This window comes from Pseudorasbora parva, chromosome 6, assembly GCF_024679245.1.
Source record: "Pseudorasbora parva isolate DD20220531a chromosome 6, ASM2467924v1, whole genome shotgun sequence".
Classification (NCBI taxonomy): domain Eukaryota; kingdom Metazoa; phylum Chordata; class Actinopteri; order Cypriniformes; family Gobionidae; genus Pseudorasbora; species Pseudorasbora parva.
In genome coordinates this window covers 25,820,657-25,848,584 of record NC_090177.1, presented here as the reverse complement: position 1 = coordinate 25,848,584, position 27,928 = coordinate 25,820,657, and the positions used below count along the sequence as shown (strand labels likewise).

Genomic DNA, 27,928 nt, shown 5'->3' with positions numbered 1-27,928 from the left:
GCTAACAGACCAGAATTGAGATTCGCATTTAAGCCTGTACATTTGAATGTGCTGCAAGTGTCAAACAAACTTCTGTTAACCAACAAAACTACTGCATATATAATTTCATACCTCTAATTCCAAATAAAACAAAAAGTCAACGACTATTAGCTTGTTTCAAATGCTAGGCCAGTATTCCCAGCACTGGTTACATCCTTATTCCAAAGACCATACAAGACACCAATCACTCTTGTGGCAATATGGTTTAATCTAATTACTTTCAGCTTAATGTGTTACATTTTCTGTGTATAAAACACAGTTAAGTGTAGTCACAGATACAACAGGAGTGACCTACTCGCTTGTGTATCCATGTCTCCTCTAGCTCTAGTTACAACAATCTCAAAGGTATAAAGAGTTATGCGATATCACATCTGAAGTTGAAACTTAGGTTTAATAAAAATCAAACGGCACCAAACATACAGAACTGTCTCTCAACTCAAACTGTTGGCCGTCTCTTAACTGTTGGTCCTTTTTATATAATATATATGCTTCAGAGGATTCAAACCTGCCCATGCAGGCAGTCACACACATTTAACGTTCATCAAATTTGCATGTGAAGGAACAGAACAATAATTGGGAGGAAAACGACAACATAAAAACACTCACACAGACACATTTGCCACACTTTTCTAAAATGGTAGAGTGATTGCAGAGCAAGCAGGCAATCAAGTGTAGTGCCGGGCCCATAAGATGCCTCTCTGCTCTCAAGCTGATATCTGGCACTCCAGAAAGCAACAATGTTCCTCAGAAATGTCAGTGCTGATTTATTGACTGAACACTTCAAATTCAGTCCAGATTTAACTTCTCTATCATTCGGTCAACTCAAGAATCAAAAATGAGCTTAAATTAGAATTAAAGATAAAATGTTTGTATCCTTGTCAGTTTTGCCAGTCTCTTTGAAAATGAGAGAATAATATGGATACTTAAAAAGATTGATGATAGAACAAAAAAAAAGAAATAAAAAGACAAAGAACAAAGATTTGAAACTTCTTTCTTCTACATTGAGTCATTTTTCTCATTTTGTTAAACAGGATGTAAGGAGACATGGCCGTGCATTTTCTGAGTCGGCTAAAACCAAAGCACCTTCATGCAGTCTGGGTCATGTGCTTTGACATCACAGATGCGCTCCACTCAGTCAACAGTACACGATGGGACGTGGGATGTAAACATGAAATTTCTTGGCAATAAAAGGGAGACAAATAAATCCAAAACATAAGCATTTTTGAAGTTCCTTCATGTTAGCAGTAGGTGTATTTGGATCTTCAGTTATTCTGTTCCTCACAGGCGTTTCTGTGCAATGAGTGACCCGACCACGACACCCGTGAGCAAGGTCATTCCCGCCAGCAACCACTTCTTGAAGTTTTCTTGTGACTTTCTGCTCTCTGCTGCGGCATCTTTTCCAAAGATCTCTGCGAATCGCTCCTGCACAAAAAACACAGAGAAAATAAATCAGATTGATTTCTACAACAGCGAATTTTATTAAAAAATATATATGACTGAAATTGCCTGAATATTTTGATTTTGGGGTGAAATCGGTCTTGAGATTTTTGAGAGTCTCCTAATTGCCATCATAACTGATTACCACAGCTCCAGCACTATTGCGGTGTAGGGAATATTATAGCGCTGTAACAAATATTGTCACAAGCTAATTCATAAAGCAGAGGAAAATATTACCGTGCTCAACCACCCAATAATTATACTTCCGACACTAACTGACAAGTTCATTTCAGCCAACCACTGCTGCAGTGTCCCTTCCCATCAGGCCTTTCCTTAATCCCACACATCCTGTGTGACAAGTTTGTGTATGCACAATAATGTGTTCATACAATGACCACCAGGGGGCAAGATTTACCATGCCTGTTTACTTCACTAACCTAATTTCTCAGCATTTTGTAGCAGCCCCAATTTTATTTGAAAAGCTAAAAGGGGATTTCAGGCTTTATAACGTAACCCTTTTCCTCAGGGAACACACACAAAAGTAGAGCTCAACAACTGCAGACGGAGGCTGAAATAACAACCAGAGAACTGCAGTAAAAAGCAAATATAACTCATAAACATATATGAGTTCATACTACCCCGACAATTTCTGTAAGGACAGAATTTATTATTATTTTTGTTCTCTTCATCAGTTGGATCTTCAGTGCAGATTCAGGGTCAAGGTGATCATTTTCACTGGCATTTTTGTCAGAGGTATTACAACAATGCAGTGATCAAGCCAAAAACATTCAGTGCATGCAGTCGATTGCCCCCATCCTGTATGATTTATAAGCATTTATAAGCCTTTTGAAGGCTTATAAATGCTGGCTGGTTCCCACAATGTAGGTAATCTCAGGTTTTACTATCCTTATGGGGATATACATCTGGTCCCCTCAATGTAATATAAACAAGGGCACACACACACACACACACACACACACACACACACACACACACACACACACACACACACACACCCTTAGACGCCCACCCGTTTCCACTCAAAAAGACTGATGTCATCCTCCAGTCTTTCCCTTTGCCCTAGTTATCTACACAAGCTTGAAAATATAGGAAAAGGAATGTGAAGAACTGGATAAAACCATCCAAGACTTTTAACACGTGCACTGTGGCAGCATTTTGCAGTCACAACAGAAATGGGTTTCTCTTTACAGTAAAACAAAACTGGATTTGAAAATATGGCCTTTTTTAGCATAAAAAGGAGGAGATGGGCAATAGTTGCTTTATAGGCACCCATGGCTTCTCCATTTTGGCCTAGCTTTGGTTAAATAATGACAAAGTGTAATATGTCATGTGTTGTTGTTCATCTAAGGTTGTATTTACCTCATTTAAGACCAAGACCTGCCAAAAGCCAGATGATTTTTAATAGGCCAAATATCGACAGATTATCGAATGTATAAAACAATTTAGTGGATAGAAGAAGAAATGGATGAGGGTAGTATATAGGCTAGACTCTACAGCTGCATGCTTAATAGCTTTATAAATTGTGTTAAGAGCATGTTAACCACTAGGCCACAGCTCCAGTTACTTGTGACCATATTTCTGCATATTAATACTCATCCATAATATATGCTAGCTACTAAAACAATCAGCCAGGTTTTATTTGAATTGAGAAGGATTGTTAATGCTGAAACATTACAAATATCTTTACATCATCAATGCACTAAACATATTGTGTAATAATTAAAAAAAGGAGCAGCTAGATAAGGTCAAATGGTATCTGATGGAAGGATAATGCACAACAAAAATACAAATGACCTGTGGTAAATGACTGCTTTCCACAAAGCCTATACGTATATAATCTGGGGTGGCGTTGTCAAATTTATTGACAAGTACAGTGTTTTAACTGACAGAGGCTGAAAGGGAGTTGGATCAAAAGGAAGTAGGAGACCGAGTCAAAAAGGGGTGTTTTGATATGAAATGTGTGACAATGTAGTCAAAGTGATGTCCGTCACGTGTGCATTGGAATTAGATCAATTTCGTAGGAAATTATTTCGTAAGTGTGAGGGAGGGGTGATGGGAATGGCAGAAGCTGATAACAGACATGCAGTTCCAGAGCAGAGGGGTTATCACAACTAGTGACGCAGTACATGACAAGTCAAGACCGTAACTTTCACTTGTGTGGTTAACAACCTCAAAAACACCTTATATATTCTCAAATCTATGATATACAACTACAACAACAACAACAATAATAATAATAATAATGATTATTATCATTATTTGATTATAGTTAGTAATATAGCTAACAACTACATGTTTACAATTTTGTTTACAATGTTAACAAAGAACAAATTGGGCTTGTCCATGAATAACTACCAATTTACAACAACTTCACTGCAACAGTACTAGTGAGTTACCCCAAGTCATAACTAATGTTGTGGTCTGTAGATATGACTTGGCTCCCTCCATCAATGTAAGTCTTTAAAAAAATCATGGCCCGATTGCTTAGAAAAGGAATACTTCCAACAATCCGGACAATCTGATGTATAATTCATATTTGTACTTTCTGTACTAGAACAATGAACCATAAAAGTAAACCATTGCATCACACACTGACTTGATATCATTTCTATCATGCACTTCCTCAGGCACACCTTTATCAACCTTAGATAGTTTAAACATGAGCTGTGCTGACCTGATCATGAATGGCGAACAGAAAAGGCGTGCTACAGTGAATACAGTCATGTGGCAGAGGAATTTGCATCATTCTTTAACAGGTACATAAGTAACCCCTGTAGGAATGCTAACAGTATCACCTGGCAGCAGAACCAAGCCTAATGCACACGTTAGAGAATATCAGTGTGAGAAACTGTGAGAACAAGGTAGGAACAATGCACAATGGTATGAAAAGAATGTCTTTGATTAGTCCAAGTCATAAATCTAAGACATGTTAAGGCATGTTTGTTGGCAGTAAGAGTATGGTGCAACACGCAGCCTATAGCATGAGACACTGTAGCTCAATCATGTAAAGGCAGTGGCACAGGCTATACATGGTGGGTGGATCCAGGAGGGCAGATATGGAGGCAGGTGTGTTTTAAACTTTTGAGCAGGCATCTACATCTTTCATGCTGGAGTAAGCAAAATATCTATGCGTCATGCAAAATAAGCTTTAATTAACTAATCATCAGCTTAAACTTTACAGGACTTTGTCTAAATCTCTAAGAATAAGCAAGTGATTCTTGCTTTAGAAAAGCACAAATAAACCGTCTGTGTCCCAACGTTGCATGACAAAGCATTACACAATAAAATTGATCTCTTTCATGTTCAAACTAATTCCACAATAATCTTTATTTTATCATAATCACTGAACAACAGGTAACAACAATTTGTCAGTTTCTATTTCACCACGTAGCAGAATTATTTCTGATGATTCCCATCAAAATGTAATGTTGTATCTGTGTGCAGATCTTCCAATGCTTAAAACATTAGTATATTAAAAGGACTGTTTACCCAAAATTAAAATTCTTTCATCAGTTACTAACCCTCATGCCATTCCAAACAATACTTTTTCATTTTTGAAACACAATTAATATATTTTTTTAATTAAAACCAAATATTTGTCCCTTAATTGAAAATCCATTCATTGATGCGTCAAAAAGTTCATAAAGAGATCATGAAAGAAGTTCATATGAATATTTGAAGTAGCCTAATCCATTTTCTGAAGAGGCACAATAACTTTATATGATGAACAAATGTAATTTCAGGCTTTTAACCATATATAAACATCGGTCAATGCACATACATAGAGCTCATCAAATACAGAAAACAGAAACTTAAACTCACTTGGCTTAATCTAAATTCATTTGAATATGGATTAGATTCATACAATTTAACTTTGTGAAGAATGGAGGGCTTCAAAAAGTTTGAAAGCTTCCCAGGAGGGACAGAAATCTCTTAAGTTTCATTAAAATATCTTAGATGTTTAAAACAACATGAGGATGAGTAACTGAAATTTCATTTCGGGGTGAACTATCCCTTTAACAATGTAGGGGTTTATTAATCCCATGCCCACCAAGCCAGGTACAGCACATGCCCTGACATGTCTCCAACAACACAGTGTAATGTGCCTGACCATCATGACAGCATTTATGACTCAGTTTTTAAACAGTTCATTAACCAAATGTGACTCTTTGTATGTCTTGCAACTACACCTTAAAATATCCACTCCCAAACTCTGATCCACTATAGGTGTGACTGAGTAAAAAAAGCATTAGTACACAAACACAATCTGTCAAGAAAACCTGATTTTCTTTTTTCCCCCCCTGATTTTACAGGCTCCAAATAGCACTGAGGTTGTGCGAATGCTCCCAAGAGATACTGGCTGCTAGGCAGCGGTGACTGCCAGGCGTTTTCCACAGCCCTATCTGAACAAAGAGCACATACAAACCTGGCCCTACAGGAGAGAGTGAAACCAGGTGCAAGGTACCTGCATTTGTTAGTTAGCATAGGGTAATATCTAAATAGAGGCCAAGAAAGGGGCTGATTCTGATCTTGAAAGAAGCACAGTGGATGAAGTAGAGTTACTGAAGGGGTATAAAAGCTGGCACAGACAAACAGAGGCAGACCGCAGAAACACTAAGTCATCCACACCAGTGTTACTAAAGTTACAATACAGCTACTGAGCTACTTTTTTGACATCAGTGTATTACATCAAGTATGTCCAATCTCATCTCGTTAGAAGATGAGCAATGCGTGTGCGTGTGCGTGTGTTTGGGAAGTTATGAAAGAATTGAACAGAGAGTTCAGTTTGATTCGGTTGAGTCAGAGCACTGGGTTTCTCCACTGTTACACCATCCTGACCCCTTAAACCTCACCATGGAGTTTGTGAAGCCAATGACTTGCTTTCCGGAATAGCACTGCAGTTTTCTGTTTTCAGCCAGATCATTGATAATACACACACTTTGAACATAACAGGTTTCATACAAAACAGAGCATGAGGCCTCTTCTATAATTTTAGAGAACACTTGTATGGTACAGAAGCTAGTTTCTTATCAATATTTCTGCTTTAGCCTTTTCTTGTTCGCATTGTTGACCAATGTGCATCCTTTGAGAAACAATGACAATAACTATATTTGTACATTTGCAGAAAAATGCACATGCATCTTTCAAGTAACATTAACAAAAAAAAAAAAAAAAATCAAATGTAGGCTGGTCAACTTAAAACGAATGCACAAGTAGTTAAACTCCTGTGAATTACAGAGTAAATACAAAACACCATTGACTTTTTAAAAATGGGACTTGTCACAATTTCTGTTTTCTACTCCTGGGCTGTTTTTGAAATCACATACTCTGTGTGTAGTTCCATTACTTACTTTGTAACTTTAAAAAAAAGTTTGCTCTATTTAGTATAAATGTGTATAGTAAAGTCATCCGGACATACTACATATTTCATCTTGTCATTGACATGTGACCTCCTAGCAGTTCTGTTGCTTCACTGCCATTAACAATTCCTTCATGGTGATTGTCCACTGGATATGCACTTCAGAATTTTGGTGGTAACAGGACATCCAAGTACTTTTTACCTACTGTTTTATGACTGAATACTCTGACTCTAGACCTACTACCTTTCTCCCTTCGTCATATAGTAGGGATTAGGGAAGTATGCATATTCGGGCTAAGGGTTAAACGACTTAACATTTTTGTGAAGTCAAGTCAACTAGGCCCTGATGACGTCATTAATAAAAAAATAAGCCTGAACCGAGCTCAAATGTGGGTTGCTCGTTCACAGCTATGGCGTTTGATGCAGCACTGCCCACAAGGCTAAATGCTCCAACATAACAGCTTATTTTTTAATCACTTGTGTATTTGGGTTATATTTTTGCTCATTCTAAATCAGATATACATAAAATAGCACGTAAAAATGCATTAGTGAGAGAGCATGTGAATACATTTTACCTTTCATAACGTAAACCTTTCTCTACTAATAGTAAAGCTGTGGGTTTTAGTTACTAAGAACGTTTTACATTTCTAAGCTACTTTATTGATAAAAAAAAAAAAAAAAAAAAAAAAACAGAAAAGTGTTGACATTACATTTCTTACACACTCGCACAGTGCGAGTTACTGTCTGTATGTGTGCGCGTTACAATCCAGCAGCGCACTAATTTTAAATGGCGATTCACTTGCCCTGATCGCAGGCTTCCGTGAATATTTAGGTTAAACATAGATTTAGGCTTCAACTAAGTTTAAGTGCAATGCAAAAATATTTTGGATTGCATATATATACTATGCATCAACTTTGTAACTTAGTGCCCATTTACGTCCAAACTAGGTTAGTTGTAACTTGTGCACAGCTGGTGCAACAGGTGTCCTGAACGGAAAGCTATCCGTTCCTTTATCGAGACGAGTGAAAAGCACACCGGGGCAGTTTACCACCACCGCGGTGGTCTAGAGCTGTGCTGGTGAACGCACCGGCGGTGGTTGGCCAAACTTTTTTTTTTTGTAACCCATGTGAATATTATGACAAGAGTGAAGCACAACGCTTTACTTACAAAATAAATAATATGTCCGCAATTAAATGTTACCTCGCAGCATAATATTTATGCTGAATGAAAGTGAGGTGAGCCAAATTTAAGCACTGCATTTTGCGATCCGGTCACCCAAATCTCCACCAATTTAACAATAGGCTTACTCCATTTTATTCTACTTTTATTTATTTTCCCAAATCTTGAAAGACGTAATGAAGTATCTCGTTCAGCATGAATGTTGTTTCCATGGCTGCAAGGTAACAATTGCGGACCTTATTTATTTTGTAAATAAAGTGTTGTGCTTCACTCATGTCATACTATTCACGTAAAACAGTATTTACATATCTGTGTTCAAGCCATCTCGGCTATTTTCATAAGAATAAAGCATATTGATAATGCAATGCTAATGGACATAATTAATTACAGTATAGAATACAAAAGTAAAAACATGTAATGTTTGGGGCATTTTGCTTTTCAAATGCACATAAGTGACTTAAGCTCACAGCATTTGCAGCAATGGAGCAGCATTTACCACAAAACGATTGAGACACTCTGATCATACTGCCATTAATTCTAGTCATTGATATCCATAGCATAATGCAGGTTGTGTTATGCAGCAAACTTTATTCCTTGGGTTAATGAGTTTTAAATTCTAATGCAAATTCCTAGGAAGCACCAATACTGAATGCACTCAATCTAGATATTTACAGCCCAAGGCTGGCCAACAAAGCAGCTGAACTCCCAGCAGATGAGAGAACAAACTGGAATGTTAGGGAAACATAATTCACAGAACAACAAGATGGGCTCCCGGCCCGAGATATTGTCTGGCCTCTTTAAAATGTATTTAACCTAAGTAGAGAGACAAGAGGAAACCAGTGGGAACATTTTCTGCCATGAACCTCACACACCAGCACAGAACAGAACAATTACAGAGGCCGGAAGGGCAGGATTTCCTCACAAATCGTGGAGGAATGCTGGACACCCTCATTCCTTTGTGGAAATCAGCTGATATGAAACATGCTTTAAGGGAGGGAAAACATTTATTCTAATGTGCGGTGTCAAGAACTGGCCTTGCCGTTTCTCACTCAATCTCTGCTGAGTCATTCAGACTTTAAGCTGAAACCAGAGACGTCCAGTCCATGATTAAATCGATGGTGGAGAAAGTGAGAAGTAAATAGAAAATAGGTTAACAAAAGGTGGACTGAAGCAAAACAAACCCAGTTAAACCATCACAAGGCAGTATATGTGACAGTCAAAGTCATTTGAAAATTACACAAATGTTGTAAAACAAACAGGATGCCTTTTTTGGGGGGATAAATCACATTTTTCAGGGTGAAAATAAACAAAAACAGGGTCAAAGACTGCCTTTGTCACAGTTACTTTATCGCTGATCAAATTGATGGTCATCATCTCTTTGGTTTAGGGCAACAATGTGATCTCACTTACTCGAAGGGGGAGGCAGATGCTTTACAGCAAATGGGATTTCTGATGTCAGCCTGGTATTTACCGTTTAGATGTCAATGACATCAGCCCACACCTACAGGCCAGGCAAACATTTATTATAGAGAGTCTCTCACTTTTAATATAGAGCAACTGTCTCTCTCTGGATAATGGCCTGTGGGTTTAGTGGCTCACAGTTAGAGTAGCACATTCTGCATCCCCTCCTTAATGGCAACTTAAATCTCAATAAAATGATTGAAAGATACAGTCAACCTTGTTCAGGCCAGTTTTATCCTGGGTTAAGATACTTTTTTAACACTTGTAATATTAAAAGGTTGTTAGCACTGCTTTTAACCTGTTGAGTTGTGAATTGTCCAAATTGGACTAAATTGTGTTGCCTTATGTTTAATGTGAAACGATGAATGCAGGGCTGTCACTAATGGTTATTCTGGTAATCAAGTAATCATATTTTTTGGGTAATAAAAATACACCCAAGCAAAGCCTTTAAAATGACTTAAATACATGTATAACAACAAAGCAATAATATTTGGTTCAAATCAAGTATCAAAAGCAAGTATTCATTCATTGATTCATATACACATATATAGTTTTTTTGTGTTACTAGATATGGGTAAATTGCAATCAAGGATTTTAAAAAAACTGAATACTTAAATTTAATCAAGGAATTGTGACAGCCCTAAATGAATGAAAGTTAAGTTGTTTATTGACAGGGAACCAAATATAAACTTTCTTAGCCTCATTATTTATTAAGTTCAAATGATCCCAAGCTTAACATTTTTAAACAAAAGAGCAAGTTCTACATGGGGATCCAGTGACAATATTAAATACACAAATTATAATGCAAATATAAATTATTTTAATGTTAGGGATAATAATAAAATGCTATACTATTTTGGCAAACTATATAAACAATAAACTACTAAAATCTAAATGCTGCTAGTCCATTTAGGCCTCATATACATATAAATTATGAAAAAGGATATTAATTTAGAAATTCCCTACAGATTACATTTAACAGTGGTTTTAGATGACAGTTAATGTATTTAGTACATTTAGTGGCTTTAGATAACAGTCAAGGTAATCTAAATGTAAAAACAGGAAAATAGAGCAGGCCAAATTAAATATTTAATATTGACTAATAAACAAATAAATGGATTAAAAAAAAAACTAAATCTCTAATATCACCCCTTTCTAAAAAATACAGACATAAATGGAAAGGTTTTCTAAACGTTTAACCTTGGTTCATTTATCCAAATACAGGAAAGCAGAACTTAAACATCAGTTTACTAAACACAGAAAGTACAGTCACCTTAAAACTATAGCAATACTGGCCTGGACAGATGATGTTTCATGCAACTCTGTTGCTTCATTCACATTAACTGGACAAACTGTTCTCAGAATGGACGGACTATCTATTCTTCTACATCCAATTTTTCCTAATTACATCAGTCTTTGCCCAGAAACATTAGTGTTTCGTTATGTAATCGTTTAGTGTGAGAACACCTGAAACATTAAAGGGGGGGTGAAACACTCAGTTTCAGTCAGTGTCATGTCAATCTTGAGTACCTATAGAGTAGCATTGCATCCTGCATATCTCCGAAAAGTTTTTATTTTTTTAATAATTATATAAGAAAGATGCGCTGTTCCGAGTCTTTCCGAAAAAAGCCGAGCGGGTGGGGGCGTGTCGTGTGAGCGGAGCTAAATAATGACGTGTGCAGCAGCGCGCTGTGTGTTGAGTCGAGTGCATCCCTAACAGCGGAAAAAAACTTTATTCAAAATAAAAATATGGCTTTTAATCGGATACAGCCATACATCTATGATCCGGAATCAGACCCAGAGGCTGCAGTTGAACAGGAGCAGCAGCAAAAACGACTAGAGCAGGACGTCTGTATGTGGTAAGTTACAAGTTATACACTAACTATATAATATGCTTAGCGGCTTGTGTTATTTACATATTTATACTTGAATTATATCGTCGTATTTTTGTCTTTGAAGGTGTACATGTGGGAAGTGCAGTTGTGCACGTGTGTTTGTGTGTTTACGCGTGGTTTGTGTAGACAGTAAGGTGACTAAAAGCAGTCTCACTCACCCTTCTAACGTTGGGACTGCTCCATCCTTCAGCATTAGGCGATTGGGAAAATTCGGCGTCGAGCTGGGCCTTGTTTATGAAACAGCGAACAGATATAAACATTCGCGCAACTCAGTTGCTGATCCGGAAAAGCAAATTACATCCACTGTTGCCTTAACGCGGGGTTTTTGGCGAATCTGTGCAGGACTGTCTTGGTCTGGCAACCAAAAACCCACTTTTTTGGTGACATTGTTATGTGCTATGTGTAATTGTCACCTGTCCAGCATCCTACAAGCCCCGCTTTGATGGGCGTAGGCTGTTGCTTTCGCTCTCTCCCTCGCTCTCTCTCACGCGCAGGCTGTTGCTTTCGCTCTCTCCCTCGCTCTCTCTCACGCGCTTCCGGTAGAATTGTCCGTAAGGCCCATACAAGGAAATTCCGCCCCCACTAACGTCAATGGGGACGCATGATCTCAAAAAACTTGCCGAAACTTATGACTAACCGGAAGTAGTATTTTTGACAAAGAAATACTCCCATCAAACGTCCACCTTAACTTTTGAAACTTTGTCTATGTTTAGTATGGGATTCCAAGTCTTTAACAGTGTAAAAAGATCAGTATGCATGAAACAGCATTTCACCCCCCCTTTAAGCTAGTCTAAAGCCCTGCGCCTCAAATTTAGCTGATAATAAGAGCAACAAAACAGACTCCACTAAACCCTCAGCCCAAATTAAATTTAGATCACCGAACATCCAATCAGATCACAGCATGTAAAGTAATCTGAGCAGCACACCTCCCCATTTTATTTTAGGTCATATATCTGAGGATCTGTCTCTGGGAGGTGTCTTTTGTACCCGCCTGGCAATGTGGCCATGTTTGTGCGTACCATAAATGAATTAAAGAGAAGATTAATGAGTCAGGAGAGTGGGGCTCAGACTCCAATCTGTTCCGTATCTCACCGGGGAGACATCAGCTCCCATTCTGTCAGGCAAATCCCACTGAGCTGGGACACACACAGACCACATACATCCACATACATACAGACCAAAACACTCATGCATGTTCTAGGACACATATGCAGCCAGATTTACCAGTCTCTGACCTAAACCCGCACTTACAGACAGACACAGCCTCTGGGGATATTTGTCAAGAAACAGACTGTAAGACTTATGCATATTGGATGGCACACCAGCCTGAGACAGAGAATACATGCATGCAAGTACATGAATGGTGTTGTGCCAAGATATAGTCATGGTTTTCAAATCACAAACACTGCACCATCTTGCTAAAAATGGCATGAACTATGTATGTTGGTCGAATTTATTGATAACGATGACTATGTCAACATGCAATATCATTGATGAAAAAAAGACTAAATTAAGACCTAAAAAGTAGTTCTAAAAGAAGACAACTTTACCAAAGTGTATCTTTGTTTTTTTCGAAAACAAACACACACAAAAAAATGACAAAATATTAAACGTTTTTAAAAAGGCTCTGAGCTTTCATGCTTGTGGTTGCAAGATCTCAGGATTTTAACTCCCCCCTACACTTAATATTTGCATTCTGGCAACCATACATAAAAACTTTCTTCTACACTGCGGAAGCACCGCCGATGATCTGAAAACGGACAAAAAAAGCAATAGGTTTAGCAATCTCTATATTGAGATATATTGCGTAAATGAAAAGGTCATTCAGTCAGTTTGTGTTCTGTCACAAACCTGTCACGAGCCACTTGCGCTGTTTGTGCCTAAATCTGCAATCAAACCTTCTCAATGATAAACTAATAAATCCAAACATGGATCTCAACTATTGTTTGTGATTGTGGTTAAATAAATGCACTTAATTATGCAACCATTTGTGTGACAATACGGAGTATTTTGTGCCGTTGCTTTAAGAGAAACATGTTTGGAATTACTGTTAGGAATTTCACTGTTGTAATTTGAGAGAAGTTTTTGCCAGTTGTTTCACCAGTTTTCATAATGTAGAGGGTATATTAATTTATGAGAAATACTCAATAAATCAGAAAACTAGATGAGTTTTCATTGACTAAAACTAGACTAAATACAAACAGAACATGGTTGACACATGGACAAAGACTACGTTTAAAAATAGCTGAAAAAATGCGCTATACTTTGGCAACCGAACCAGCCCAAAACTATTTTGCCAGCCGATCTGTCACCCACTGGCAGATGAAAAAGGAGAGTTTGGGAATCCTTTAAAAAAATAATATATATTTTTTTTAAATTCCATTTGGTGATGTTAATAGAGCAGAAAATACACATTTCTGCAAAATCTGAGGAGGTGAGCAAGGTGGAACCTAGAAAAAAGAACAATGTGAATGATGGCCAGAGATGATACCATCAACACACTTTATCATTAACTCCATCGTCAAGGCCTTAATTCACAACTGTGTCTAATCCTACTGATGGGGCCTCAGATTTTACATAATCTGGTCTCAACTAGAAGCTATACAGGAATGAGGGAAAGCTGGGTAGAAAGAGGGGCTTTACTGAAGACAGAAGGATAGAGATGGACAGAATATAAAACAGAGAATGAATAATGAGCGAGAGAAAAAAAAAAAGCGGGGGAAATTGCTCATGACCTGATTTTCCAGCATAAGCCAGTTCAGTCGGAGTAGAGCAACAGTCATGCTACGTCCAGAGCGGCACAGGCGAGAAGCTGATCCCCCCACCCCCTTAATCTGCTATCAGCCAGGCATCACACACTCAGACTAAGCTTCCATTCTGAGTCAGGGCTCTCTTTCAGTCTTACCTGAAACATCTCTGTAGCACCGTGGTGATCTCAGGTCTCAAATGACTTCATCTCATAACTACAAACATGCTTGAGCAAACAAATGCAAATGCAAAAAAAAAAAAAAAAAAAAATCCCTATACTGATTTATATTGATCAATCTTTAATTTGATCCAATTTCAATTTTTAAATCTTAAGATCCATCTTTGCCATTTTCATTTGATACATGAACAAAACATCAGGGTTTTGAATTATTATATCTAGTGCTGAGTATAGCACTAGAAATATCAAAAATAAATAGCAACTCAACTCGGACTCCATTGTTAACCTTATAGTAAGGGATCCCTATAAGATCCTTGTATATAGCATTAGTTGAGAGATGGTTTTCCTTAAGGAAAAAAAATGAATGTACTGTACCTGACATTTCTAGATGAACTGAAATCAAATCAGCTGCTTGTGAATCAGAATCAAATTGATTCATGAAATCTTTATACATACCCAGCCCTATTATTTTGCGCAATTTCCAATAAAGACGCCATATTGGAAAACCATATGTTGAATGAAATGAATATTTAGGGGGTGGGGGTGGGGGTGGGGAAATGCTGTTTCAGGCATACTGAGCTTTTTACACTGTTAAAGACTTGGATTCCCATCCTAAACATAGACAAAGTTTCAAACACTAATGTTGGACGTTTGATGGAGTATTTCTGTGTCAAATATACTCCTTCCGGTTTCTCACAAGTTTCGGAGAGTTTTTTTCGAGAATGGGTCGGCTTGACGTAATAGACCGGAAGGTCCTTGTATGGGCCGTACGGGCTCTTCTCCCGGTAGGGTGTGCGCGCACGTGACTAGAGCAAGAGAGGAAATGCACGCCCTTAAACACTCCGCGCCGCGCTCCACTTTATTCCTATGGGTGACGTCGAGCGACTTCAACGCTTCAGCACAGCATTCCGGGAAGGCAGCGCTGCATTTGAACCGATTTGAACGCAGAAATGACGGGAAGCTTCACAACATCGCTTCAGTTGCATCGCAAAGTGGATCTCCACGGTCACTGCTGTCACAGGACTTCACCAAATCAGGCCAAAAAAGTGTGTTGTTGACGGAGCGGTCCCAGCGATAAAGGTTCGGTCCTGCTTTGGAAGCAGCTGGTGAGTAAAACTACTTCAAATGTCTGTGCTGTTGGCTATCGTCACGTGAGTAAACATCAGTAAACGACACGATCGCGTGCTTCGTCATTCAAATGCGCTAACGGTTAACTTACTCCATTGTTGTTCTATGTATAACGTTACACTAGTCTGACGTGCAAAACGGTATCATGTCCTCATTAACTGCGAGTAAAGACACACAAATGTTGACACGCCACTAAATACAGTACATACCACAGAGACGGACGTCCTGCTGCTGCTGTTTCTCCTGTTCAATTTATTTCAGCCTTCGAATGTGATTCTGGATCATATATCTATTAGCTGAGATCGATAGCCATGGGTTTCTCCACGCTTGAGGACGTCACCGCTTTGGGTGTGCTCGTCATTCTTTAGCTCCGCCCACATGATACGCCTCCAGGCGCTCGGTTTTTCCGGAAAGACTCGGTACAGCCTATATTTCTTTTATTAATATAATAAAACTAAAGACTTTTCGGAGATATAAAGGATGCAATACTACTCTATAGGTACTCAAGATTGACATGAGATTGACTGAAACTCGGTGTTTAACCCCGGCTTTAAGTAAGCATTTGACTTTCAAATATGAATTTCTTCCATTTGTATTTCTATCAGCTGTCCTTCACTTCCCTCTTAAATAGTCTACTATACACTGTCAGAAAAAAAAGGTACATTGCTGTCACTGGGGCGGTACCCTATAAGTTACAAAACCAAAAATGTACTAATATGTACTTTTAAGGTACTTATATCTACCATTTAGGGGTGAGTAAGGTACAAAGATGTACCTTTTCACTTTTGTACCTTAGGGTCCCAACCCAGTGAAAGCACTGTACTTTTTTTCTGAGAGTATGATTCAAACATTTGGACACTACGCTCTGCCTAGCAAGCGGTTGTTCAATGCAGTACATTATGAGTGAAAGTAAAGCGCAGACGACCCTTTACGAAAACATAAAACACAGTTGCTTTTTAAAAGTCATAATTCTGTCAGATGAACAAGAGGCTTAATGTGGTCCACTGCTCTGTAGAATGGCGACAGAACCACTAAAAGGTTAGCAGGTCCTTTCAGTGGACCGTTATTTGTGTTATTAGAGGCTAATTGCAGTGCGGTTCGATGGTGCTGGCTAATCTTGGCTAAAGTGCATTAGGAGAAACGGGCTTAAAGATGCAGGTTGCTCTTCCACACGATTGACCATCACACAAAGAAGAGCGTGTACGTGTGTGTGGCGATTTTTAATTAGCTAAGAGGAGCTGCAGCTAAGAAGCTAAATCCACTGTCTGGAATTGAACATCAGCAGCGCCACAAAAACATAACGTATGACATAACGTATGACAAAAACATAACGTATGTGTGAGAAACTTTGCTAAAAATACAGTAGGTGTAGTCACAAACACAGGGTGTATTCACAACAATGTGATTGGAAAACTAGTGACACAGACTCAAACGTGCTTTAGTTGTGCACATGCATTTAAACAGACAGTTCAACCAACAATGAAAATCCTGTCATTTAGTCAGGGGTGAACTCAGTTATATTGTTCCAATATATCACAATGGAGTAAAAGTAAAGACTTTTTGAATTTTTTTGATGCTGCTCATTTCCATACTAGTGATTGTTGTTGTTCATACTGTTATACATCTCCTTTTGTGTTTCACAGAAATCAAACAGATTTGGAAACAATTCATTTGACAGAATTTTTATTTTGGCGAACAACCTATATCATTTAGCCTCTACTGTTAGCTACACTGACCAAAACAATCCTTTGCAATCCTTCCCTCTCTCACGTTTGGGATGATCCGTCCGTCCGTCCGTCCGTCCCCGTGACCCTGGCATAATGGATCAGCCCAACCTTCCTTGAAGGTGAGGCCAGAACCCCAGAACCCACCTCCCCCTGCCTGTGACATAAGATGAGTGCAAAACTACAGTACAGAGCAAGTCTTTTTCTCCATCTCTCTACCCCCTCTTTTTCTTTTTCACTGGTGACAAGGCTGCTGGAACAGACTGAATCACACCATCTGTTTACTGCCATTTTCACTCAGTCAGCCACACATAAACCAAGCATGAAGGCATGTGCATGTACTCCAAAAATGAAATTATATTGTGAAAGATAAAAGAATATTTAAAATGCTGGAGATGCATAAATCTGAACCAAAAGGTCAGGGGTGAACTACAACCTTGAAGATAGCAATGTGTGAGAACACTGACTTAAGCACCAACTGTCAGGGAATAAATGATGTCGGTTCATGTCGATGGAGAAAAACATGACAACTGGATCGCCGTCTCCACTGCTGTTGTCACTGCGTGTTTACAGCCAAGCTCCTCACCTGTACTCTGCAGGCGTGCATGTGTGTGTGTTCACCCGCAGCTCCATTGTTTAAGGTAATCACATGCTCAGCGGGTGTTATACCTTCAAATAATTGCACAAATGAGAGGTGCATGCATGTAAACATGTACGAAATAATAAATAAAAAAAACAATGCACATATTGCATTTTAAATGTGACATGCATGATCCAAACCCAGACACAATTGACATGGGACACAAAAGCAGACGTATAGTGTCACGCGACACACACAGGCGCAGAGTGGGTGGTGCTGATGTATCAGAGCTTGACGAATGATTGCGGGAGGCGTGCCACAAACACGCATGGTCTTCGCGGCTGCCAAATCAATAGAGATGACCAGTAAGGTGGAGGAATGATGGATGGACTGATGGACGCAGAACGAATGAGACATAATGAAGGGGTGAGCGGGGACACTAACGGCGGTGACGCGGGCATGTTGTTGCATGTCTGATCTGCAACACGTCCAACCACGTGAGACCGAGGGAAAGGCGGGGGAGAAAGACCGAAAGAAAGAAACAGAAAATCGAAAGAAAGGAAGGACACGAGCTGGAGGCGGAAAAAGTAAAAGTGATGGAGGATGGGGAGTAAGGGGTGGTCCCGTGGGTGTTCCTTGTGCAAACATGATAGACAATGGGACGAGGGTGTGTGTGTATATGGTGTGCGCATGTTTATATTTGCAAGCATATACGTTTGATGAAACTCACGGTAACAGCCTTACATCACACAAAGACTACTGTTAAGGTGACAGTGATTAAAACGTGATAAAGGCGGGCCTTTGTTTATCAGCATGCATAAGCGCTTCACTGCTATGTGTGTGTGTTAAGTTTGTGATTAACGATTTGTTGTGTTTAGAAGTCACTGTTCTAGTTAGGTGCAGAGTGATAGTGAAGGAACCTTGTTGGACGCTAATGAGGGTTTCAGAGGGACTATTGCAACACACACACACACACACACAGAGTAATAATGAACAAAGCAGGTGTAATAAGAGTAAAAAAGATCCTCCCTGCTTTATTATTATTTTGGCCTTTAACTCTCATCGACTGCAAATTTATCCTGTACTAGCATATCTGAACAAAGGCAGTTACCCTGAGCACATTCACATATAATTTAAGCCTAATTGGTAATATCCCCACCCCCTCAGCCACAGGACTCTAGTGGCAACTAGACAAGACTCTTATTTACATCAGTCAATCCTCTTTCCACTTTCCTCTGTAGAATGTAGAACTATTTTTTCAAGAAATACCCGAACTGAAATCGCCTATGCATTCGTTTCCAGAAGCAGAGAAAACTCAGAATAAATAGTGCAAGAAGAGCATTTTAGTATAGAGGTACCGCAACAATAGGAGTTTAACAATACCTTCATGTCAAAATTCGATATATGACAACCAGTACAATATTATTGCGATAATCCATATGGTAAAAAAATAAAAAAAATAAAAAAATAAACGTGCTGAGCACTGTTGATTAAAAATTGGCATTACATTGGTAGTGGAAGTAAATAAGCTTGGACTTGGTGCTGGTAACCCAATGCACAGGACAATGGTGACACCAGAATCAAAATATTCATGATTTTCTTTTAGACAAATGTGCTTGCACTGTGTTACTGACTAGATATATTTAAAATAATGTAGGCCACATTTCATTTTAATGTAGTAATGACACTAAAACTTTTTTTGCATTTTTTATTGCGATATAGTACATTTGTCACCCAGATACCCATTGTATGGTTCAAAATTACCCATTTTTTCCTTTTATGCCAAAAAAAAGATCATGTTCTATGAAGAGATTGTAAATTTCCTACAGCAAATATTTAAAAAAATGTATAATTATTAGTAATATGCGTTGCTTAAGGACATAATTTGGACAATTATAAAGGCAATTTTCTCAATATTTAGATTTCTTTGCACCCTCAGATTCCAGGTATTCAAATAGTTGTATCATAACAAACCATAATACATCAATGGAATCAGTTTTCAGATGATGTATAAATCTCAATTTCAAAAATGTTTACCCATATAAGTATTTTTGTGGTCCAGGGCCACATATATTGTTTGTTTTTTATTTGTTATATTTTGTAATTTATTACTTTAAAATATTTATTTAGCTTTAATTTATTTTGATTTGATTTGATTTTGAAATAAATGTATGTCTTAAACTTATTCATTTAATAAAGTTGCCAAGGCAACATATGTGGGTTTTTTAAGTTTTCCCATCTAATATTTTATTTTATTTCAATTGATAAAACATTTTCTAATTATTTTTAGTTAACACCACTGCTCTAATGAGTCTGTTCTATTTAGTAAATTAAACATGTACAGCTATTTACACTACACTACACTTTCATAAGCTGAACTTAAAGATCTAAGACTTTTTCTATGAACACAAAAGGCCTATTTCTGTCGAATATACTTCACAAATGTGTTTAAATCTGTGTTAGTGAGCACTTCTCCTTTGCTGAGATAATCTATCCACCTCACAGGTGTGGCATATCAAGATGCTGATTAAACAGCATGATTATTGCACAGGTGTGCTCTAGGCTGGACACAATAAAAGGACACTCTAAGGCTGCATTTACACTGCAGGTCTTGATGCACAATTCCGATTTGGTGACTATATCCGATTTTTTTTTGACGACACACTTACATCATCTTTTCAAAAGCGACCCTATTCCGATATTTGCATTTACACTGTACACTGGCAAAACAGCCCAAGATGTTCTTAACCGGTGAAAGGAAGTAAAAATGCACGATATGCAATGGACGCAGACTAAATGATTGTACAATGTTTTGCTGTCTGCTCTGTTCCACACATCTTTAAAGGTCGGCAAAACATTTCTCTCGTAAGGAGGAGAAAAAGAGGAGAGCCCTTGACAGGGTTGCCAGGTTTTCACAACAAAACCATCCAATTGCAACTGAAAACTGTTTTAAAGTAGCCCAATTCTGCATGAAAACCGCGGACTTGGCAACACTGGCCCTTGATCGCAGTTTGTGTCCACCTGAGTTGACGTCATTCGCCTCTGTCCTTTTTTTAATGACGTACGACTCGCATTTTCTAGGGAATATCCGATAGGTCCGCTTACATGGCAGACGCAAATGCACGTATCCGAATCATATCGGATTTATTACCACATATGAGGGAGGTCTGAATCCGATCTGAGGATATCGGAAGGCATCTGTTTGTTTTTTACTGCTTACATGTTCACATGTCATGCTCCCTGAGAAATTCTTTGGTTATGCAAACCGATTGTTGCAGCAGCTGTCCGGGTGGCTGGTCTCAGATGATCTTGGAGGTGAAAAAGCTTGATGTGCTGGTCCTGGGCTGGTGTTGTTACACGTGGTCTGCGGTTGTGAGGGCAGTTGGATGTACTGCCAAATTCTCTGAAACTCTTTTGGAGATGGCTTATGTTAGAGAAATTGACATTCAATTCACAGGCAACAGCTCTAGTGGACATTCCCGCAGTTAGCTTGCCAACTGCACACTCCCTCAAAACATGCGACATCTGTGGTAGTGCTGTGATAAAACTGCACATTTTAGAGTGGCCTTTTTTATTGTGTCCAGCCTAGAGCACACCTGTGCAATAATCATGCTGTCTAATCGGCATCTTGATATGCCACACCTGTGAGGTGGATAGATTATCTCAGCAAAGGAGAAGTGCTCACTTACAGATTGAAAACAGATTTGTGAACAATATTTGAGAGAAATAGGCCTTTTGTTTACATAGAAAAAGTCTTAAATCTTTGAGTTCAGTTTAAAAAATGTGTATCTTATCATATATTGTTAAGATACACATTTTGTGTTTGGCTTGGAACTGGAAGAGTAACTGAGCTGGTTACAACCTGCATTCATATGCCTTCATGTCCTTTCTGTATCTGTCAAACTTTACTCAGTTTATTCCCAATTGCAATTTTCTGTACAACAATCTTTACCACCACTCACCAAACCATCATGGCGAACATGCAAAAGGTAAGAGACCCGATGCGACCGCAGAGCAGGAGAGAGATGCCGTAATAACACAGCCTGACGTGCAGGTACTGCAATACACCTGCGTCATACAGCTGCCAGCCACTGCAAAACTCTGCATAGGCAATGAGAGTTAGACCAAAATGTGGTTGAAAATGTGTCTGCATGTGGGAGGGGAGAAAAAAAAAATCTTGAATGCGAGAATAGTAGAGTGAGAGTGAAACTTGAAATGGGCATTCCTAGCTTCTTCCCGCACCAAGGGAACGTCCCACCGCATAGGACGCCCTTTGGTTTTGCGACAGCTGCTTTTAAAATCTCGCCACAAAGCAGAAACTGAAATGAATAAATAGCATGAGAACCCCCCGCCACCACAACGCCTCGATGTGCGGAAAATGCTCACTAGAGAGAGAGAGAGAGAGAGAGAGAGACAGAGAGACTGACTATCCTGTTCGACCGTGAAATCGAGTGTGCATGTGCTTATGCGTCCCCCCTACTGCCACAGTGCACAGATAAACTACACTGGCCTGATTGAGACCGAGCATCCGAAAGACAACCAAACTGAAATTGATGCCGAATGCGACAAAGATGAAGTGGGTTGAGTGGGAGTCTGCAGAAAGGCGGCCTACATTCATGTAACACATGCACGTCTGCCTTTTGTATGACACGCAGACCTCATTTTCCTTCCCCATTGAGGAAGTGACATGAAGAGCACGCTTTTATAATTTCAGCTCGAGCAGAACCAAAACTGCAGCTGGCTGCAAAACCTCAGGATGTGAAAAAACTTCATTCATTAGCCCACTGTAGTGCCATTCAACTCTTAAACTTGGCATAATAAAATCGCTGACATTTCCTTTATCCAAAATTGACCACCAGGTGGAGTCAAATGCAAAAATCTTCTAGCTGAACCATATTAATCTTATTTTCAAAAAATTACTGATGAAAATGTTAAATTATTTTTAGAAAAAAGGCAAGACAAATTCCTATAATGACAATAATTTAACTATTTTAATTAATACATACTGCTGACAAACATATGCAAGATATTATAAAAATTATTTATACCAAATTAATAAATACCATTTTATAATATTTGGTTTATTCATACACTTTCCTGTCAACTAAAATATTATTGTAAACACAATTTTGATACTAAACTTGTTAGTCCTTAACATTTAATGAAATATAAACTGAATTTAATTTGTCAGAAGCAGTCAAAGTTACTTTTTAGGAAAAAAAAAGGGTCTGTAGACTTTGCTTAGCCAACCAATGGCAGAGCTCAGAAAACATGTTTAATATTTTTAATTACTTTCAAGGACTGTTTGTTGTGAGCCATAATGTTCTCATTTCTGTGATCACATGACGAGAGATTAAAGATCCGAATTTAGATAATGACGTATTGACTTGCTTTCTACACAGTTCCAGATTTTTGTGCAATCAAGACATCACAAGATAGCAAAAACTAACGTCAAAGGAAGAAAAAAAAATGCATGTCTTAGAACAAAACACACTGAAAAAAAAACACACACATCTAAAGTAGAATAAATAACTAACAAAACCAACCTGCCAATCAGAGAGTCTTTTCTCTGCACCATCCAATAAACCAGCTGTGTTAAAAATGACCTTTACAATTCACTTCCATATCTCACCCCCACTACCCACCCAATCACATCGCAGCCCTGATCACAAAGAGAAAAGGCTGACTTGGCCAGGACCCCTCCATTACCTGCCACTCGTCCAGCATACATAAAGAAAAGAACCAGCACAAAGGGTTTTCACATGGTTTTACTCATTCCTGCCTTTCATCTACTGGACAGCTGACCGAAGGGGAAAAAACATGAGGAGAAAAAGTGAAAGCAATAAAAAGACAACAACAACACAATGACCTATCAGTGCATCCCCCTCTATTCTCAACCATATGTGCTCATCTCACACACGCGCTCGACTCCGTTCCGTTCTGTAGTTTCTTTTGGGAATTAAGACTATGGAGATCAATAATCAGCTGACCAGTGGATGCGGCTCTGCTCTCTTATCTCCCATTCCTTTCCCCTCCACAGAGTTAGAGCATCCCCACCCAGGCCCAAGAGAAGGCAGGTGTTAAAAACAACCCCCGTCTGGACCCAAGGGAGCCAGCAGATTTGGCCATGCAAAACACACGTTATTCATCAATAATATCTACTTATCCTGGGCTATTACAGTCTTTTAAAGTATTTGAATCACAAATGGCTACAGAAGTCTTGAAATTATACCAAAATATAATTATATAGAATTAGTATTAATTAGAACAGTCATTTCTCTTCGTAAGACTTTATCTATGCTGCTTTATTCATTTGGATTCCCATTTATGACTCCTTTATGACCTAAAATCTTGTGTTTGGATAGAATCTGACCGTTGTTTTTATTTTTGGGAGTACTACCTCTTTTAAAGAGACTTTTTTACATCAAGGTTGGCAAAGGCAGGTTTAAACCCAATGAAAGGCTGTTTGTGATTAAACTGAAGAGCGTTAACAAGGTAGGAGAGAAATGTCATTTCCACTCACCCATCCTCCTTGGCTCTGGATCCAGGGCTGAATGTGGTTGTCCAGGTAGACGGTCATCCATTCTGCAATGCGTCCCACTAACGGGCTCATCTCCTTCTCCACACACTCGACGCACAGAGCCCCTCCGAAGGCAAACAGTCCCACGATGCGGCCCCAGTTGACGCCGTCGCGGAACACCTCATCCATCACGCTCTCAAAGCTCTGGTATGCCGTGGCGGGCGTGATGTGGAGCTGTGAGGAGAGGTCGTTGAACGCTCGGGAATAACGCAGCTCAAACTCGTTGGCAGAATCGCGGAGCGCCTCCTTCACCGCGTCCAGACCCCCAGTCCCGTTTGTCTGATGCTGAGGGGATGAAGTGGGGGATCGTGGAGGGGTTCTGTTCATGGAGCCGTTAATGAGGGTCGTCGTTCCTGCCGCCCCCTCACCGTTCTCTTCAGCCCCATCAGTCCGATTTGTGTCTTCTGTAAGTCCAATGTGGTTGCAGGGGTAATTCCTCTGCGAGAGTTTATATTTAATAAAAAATACCACCAGTTCTCGGTTATAGTAAGACATAGTTCACGTCGTTGCTTGTCCTTCTCCGATGTCTGAATATCCACTCGCTCGTTCTTAGAACACAGTGCACACCCTTGCGTCCTTCTCAGGCTTCTGCCGACGCTCAGGGATGGTGCAATGGCTCATACCCTGTGGTAAGACAACAAGACAGTGCAATGAATTGATCCGTAAATACGCAATCATTTTCACAAACAGCAAGAGGAGGGGGTAAGGGTGAAACTTTGGAAGAGGTTAAGGGGCACTGAACATAAACAGCATTTTTTTGCCTTCTTACTTAATGGAGAGGCTTGATCAAAAGAACAGATGGTAGCCTCTCATCACCAGCCTTCTATGAAAAACATGGACAATCTCCCCTCTCTCCTTGTCCAAGACCAGACTAAATGTACACTGACCTTGACATGGGTGAATTTTAAACAGCAGGGGGCACGGACAGCCAAGCGTGGCTAGAATTATGATTCCCTCATTTAAACAAATCTATAACGGACCATAACTGTGGTGCCAGAAGAACCAGCCAAGAGTCACAGACAAAAGATACCCAAGAGATTCATGGCATTTTTCATTAGGAACACCTTTTAAAATGTACTCATGCACAACCTATTTACTCAATGTATTTGATAGAATAGACTAAAGTGAATGCAATCATTTAGAATTACATAAATGTATTATAGTAGTATCTGAGTAAAATAGATATGGACAGATGAATGCTGTAGACGGATAGATATCATGAGTAAAAAGTTTTTTTTTTTTTTTTTTAAATAAACAGATGAAGTGATTCATTTTTGCTGATTTCGTCTTTTTGACCACACCATGAGCGCGGGGTGTTCACGCGGAGCATTATGTGATCACTAGTGAGAAGAGCGCGAGAGTTCTCTGGAAACACTGGATCAGCCAAACACGTGCTGACAACAACGAGGCTCCGAGCACAACACATGGCCGTTTCAAAGCTCTTTCTGTCGCGGAAAAAAATGACACACACACACATATATATTATATATATATATATATATATATATATATATATATATATATATATATATATATATATATATATATATATATATATATACACATGTGACTAATTTTAGCCTGAATATGACGCACACTGTCATTATTAAGAGCCACAGCCTTTGTTGCACATTTATATTATGATGTATATTCAGTAATGTGGTAGCACGTATTGATGTCGCTGGATTGATTAGCGGACACTTCCAGGAGTGAATTCATCAGGATTCTAACAGGCGACACGCAGTGTTTACAAACACATTCCTACACACAGCACACGCAAGCATGTACGAGTACCTCCTTGACGAACAAAAAGCTATTCCGTGTTTTATATTAGTAATCTCAAGAAACAACATTTGAAAAACAGAACAGTCTAATACAGTAGTGAATAATATAGTACAGTTCTGCATTTACTGAACCAACGTCTCTATCGTCAAAGTCAAACTAGTTAGAAATTAACAGGAACAAAGTCTAACGTTAAATTTTTCTACTTTATCTTACGTTATCGCACTTATTGACAATGTTTACGAGTAAAAAGAGCATTCAGCTTACCATAACACAATCTGCTTACTGTTCTCGTAGATTAAGTACACCAGGCAAACAACTCTTGAAATCAATATCAGTAGCGACAATATCAAACCACGGCAGATCAAAAGTAATACTGTATGTGAGGAAAACACGAGCCAGTGCTAGATATTTCTCTTTAAAGCAGACCTCCCCTCTCTGTGATAGGATATGATTACATATGCATGACGCGCGCTGCCTACCAGCCATTACGTAATAATAAGGCTCCATCTAGGGCCCATTACAGAGGCCGAGCGGAAATAACCAGTCAGTTCTGTTGGGCAAGCAATAGCAACACGTATCACTTTCAGAGAAGTGCTCGCACAAAACCACCCCAGCACGAGAACACGCAAATATAAGGACCAAATACACAATTATTAGCCAAACATTGCTGATTATCAAAGGCAGAGCGCGAGAGCGTCCCAAATGTCGCACGGTCTATGCCGAGAAGAGTAGATCGTTTCATAATTTCTACATCTTTTACCGGTCATCATCCGTTTACAACTTGCATAAATGACTTACGCATGCAGGTAAAATTAAACACCCATTCATGTTTCATTTACGAATGAATGCAGTACGCTTACTGCATTTCTGCACGCAATAAAGTCACAAAACCACAAATAAGAGAGCAAATTAATTTTAAGCGCTATATAATGTATGGTTCTTGCTGGCCATGAATGCATTTCCTGAAAAAATCCACGCCAACTAACGTTACGTCAATCTTTCCCCTTTCGGCTAGTTAGCCGTGTTGCTAGCGTCAAGGAAGATGGACAAGCTGTACAGGGAAACACGGAATAATTTGCTGGTATACAGATCAACATCTCACCTCAAACCGCATTACAGACCGTTGGTACTTACTCGGATATTTGGAAAGGCAAATTCCCGATCTCCCGCATGATCGATATCGGCGCGTTTCTCCTCGGTCAGAGAGCAGTGACTGCAGTCGGTGTAGAGCCGCTGTCAGCAGCGCATTCAGTGCTCAGTTCAGTTCCGCCCCTTCAGAGCGCTGCTCTTTAAACCAAGGGCCTATTCATTTATTGCAGCAGCTACATCATATGTGGACTGCCTATGCTGGTTTATGGAGTAACTGTTTTACTGCGTTAAAGTTTTGAATCGTTTGAAAAGCAACACTCTTTGGCAGATGTGTTTCAAAATATTGAGACGCGCCATTCAGCGTAACTGCTTCTAAATACTGAGCTAAAACTTAACGAACGCGCAACTTTTACACATTGTTTAAATTACTGATATTAAGTCCTAATAATTTTCTTAATATAACTATATATGTTTTAATAAACAAACTTAACTGGCGTTATGCATGTGAATGTTATTAACCGTAAAAGGCGCGAGCTCACTAAACAAAGAGTGGCAGAATTACTATGGTAACCTTTGTTACCCTCAAACGCTCGAACTGTTACAGCGACATCATGCGGCGTATTTAAATGAGTACAAATCTTCTCTTTACTAAGGATGAAACTTAATCCTTCATTTGAAATGTTGGTATTGTCGATATAAAGCAGGGGTGTTAAATATGTATATA

At 39.1% G+C, this 27,928-nt stretch overlaps 1 protein-coding gene across 1 annotated transcript; it reads right to left on the bottom strand.

Annotated features, from left to right (window-relative positions):
* Positions 1 to 227: 227 nt before the first annotated feature.
* bcl2l1 (BCL2 like 1) lies at positions 228 to 27,594 on the bottom strand. The gene is made up of 3 exons (XM_067446463.1): positions 27,250 to 27,594; positions 24,274 to 24,954; positions 228 to 1,461 (listed from the first exon to the last, which is right to left on the bottom strand). The coding sequence occupies exons 2-3, from the start codon at positions 24,823 to 24,825 to the stop codon at positions 1,318 to 1,320; spliced, it is 696 nt and encodes a 231-aa protein (XP_067302564.1). The 5' UTR covers positions 24,826 to 24,954; positions 27,250 to 27,594; the 3' UTR covers positions 228 to 1,317.
* Positions 27,595 to 27,928: the final 334 nt, after the last annotated feature.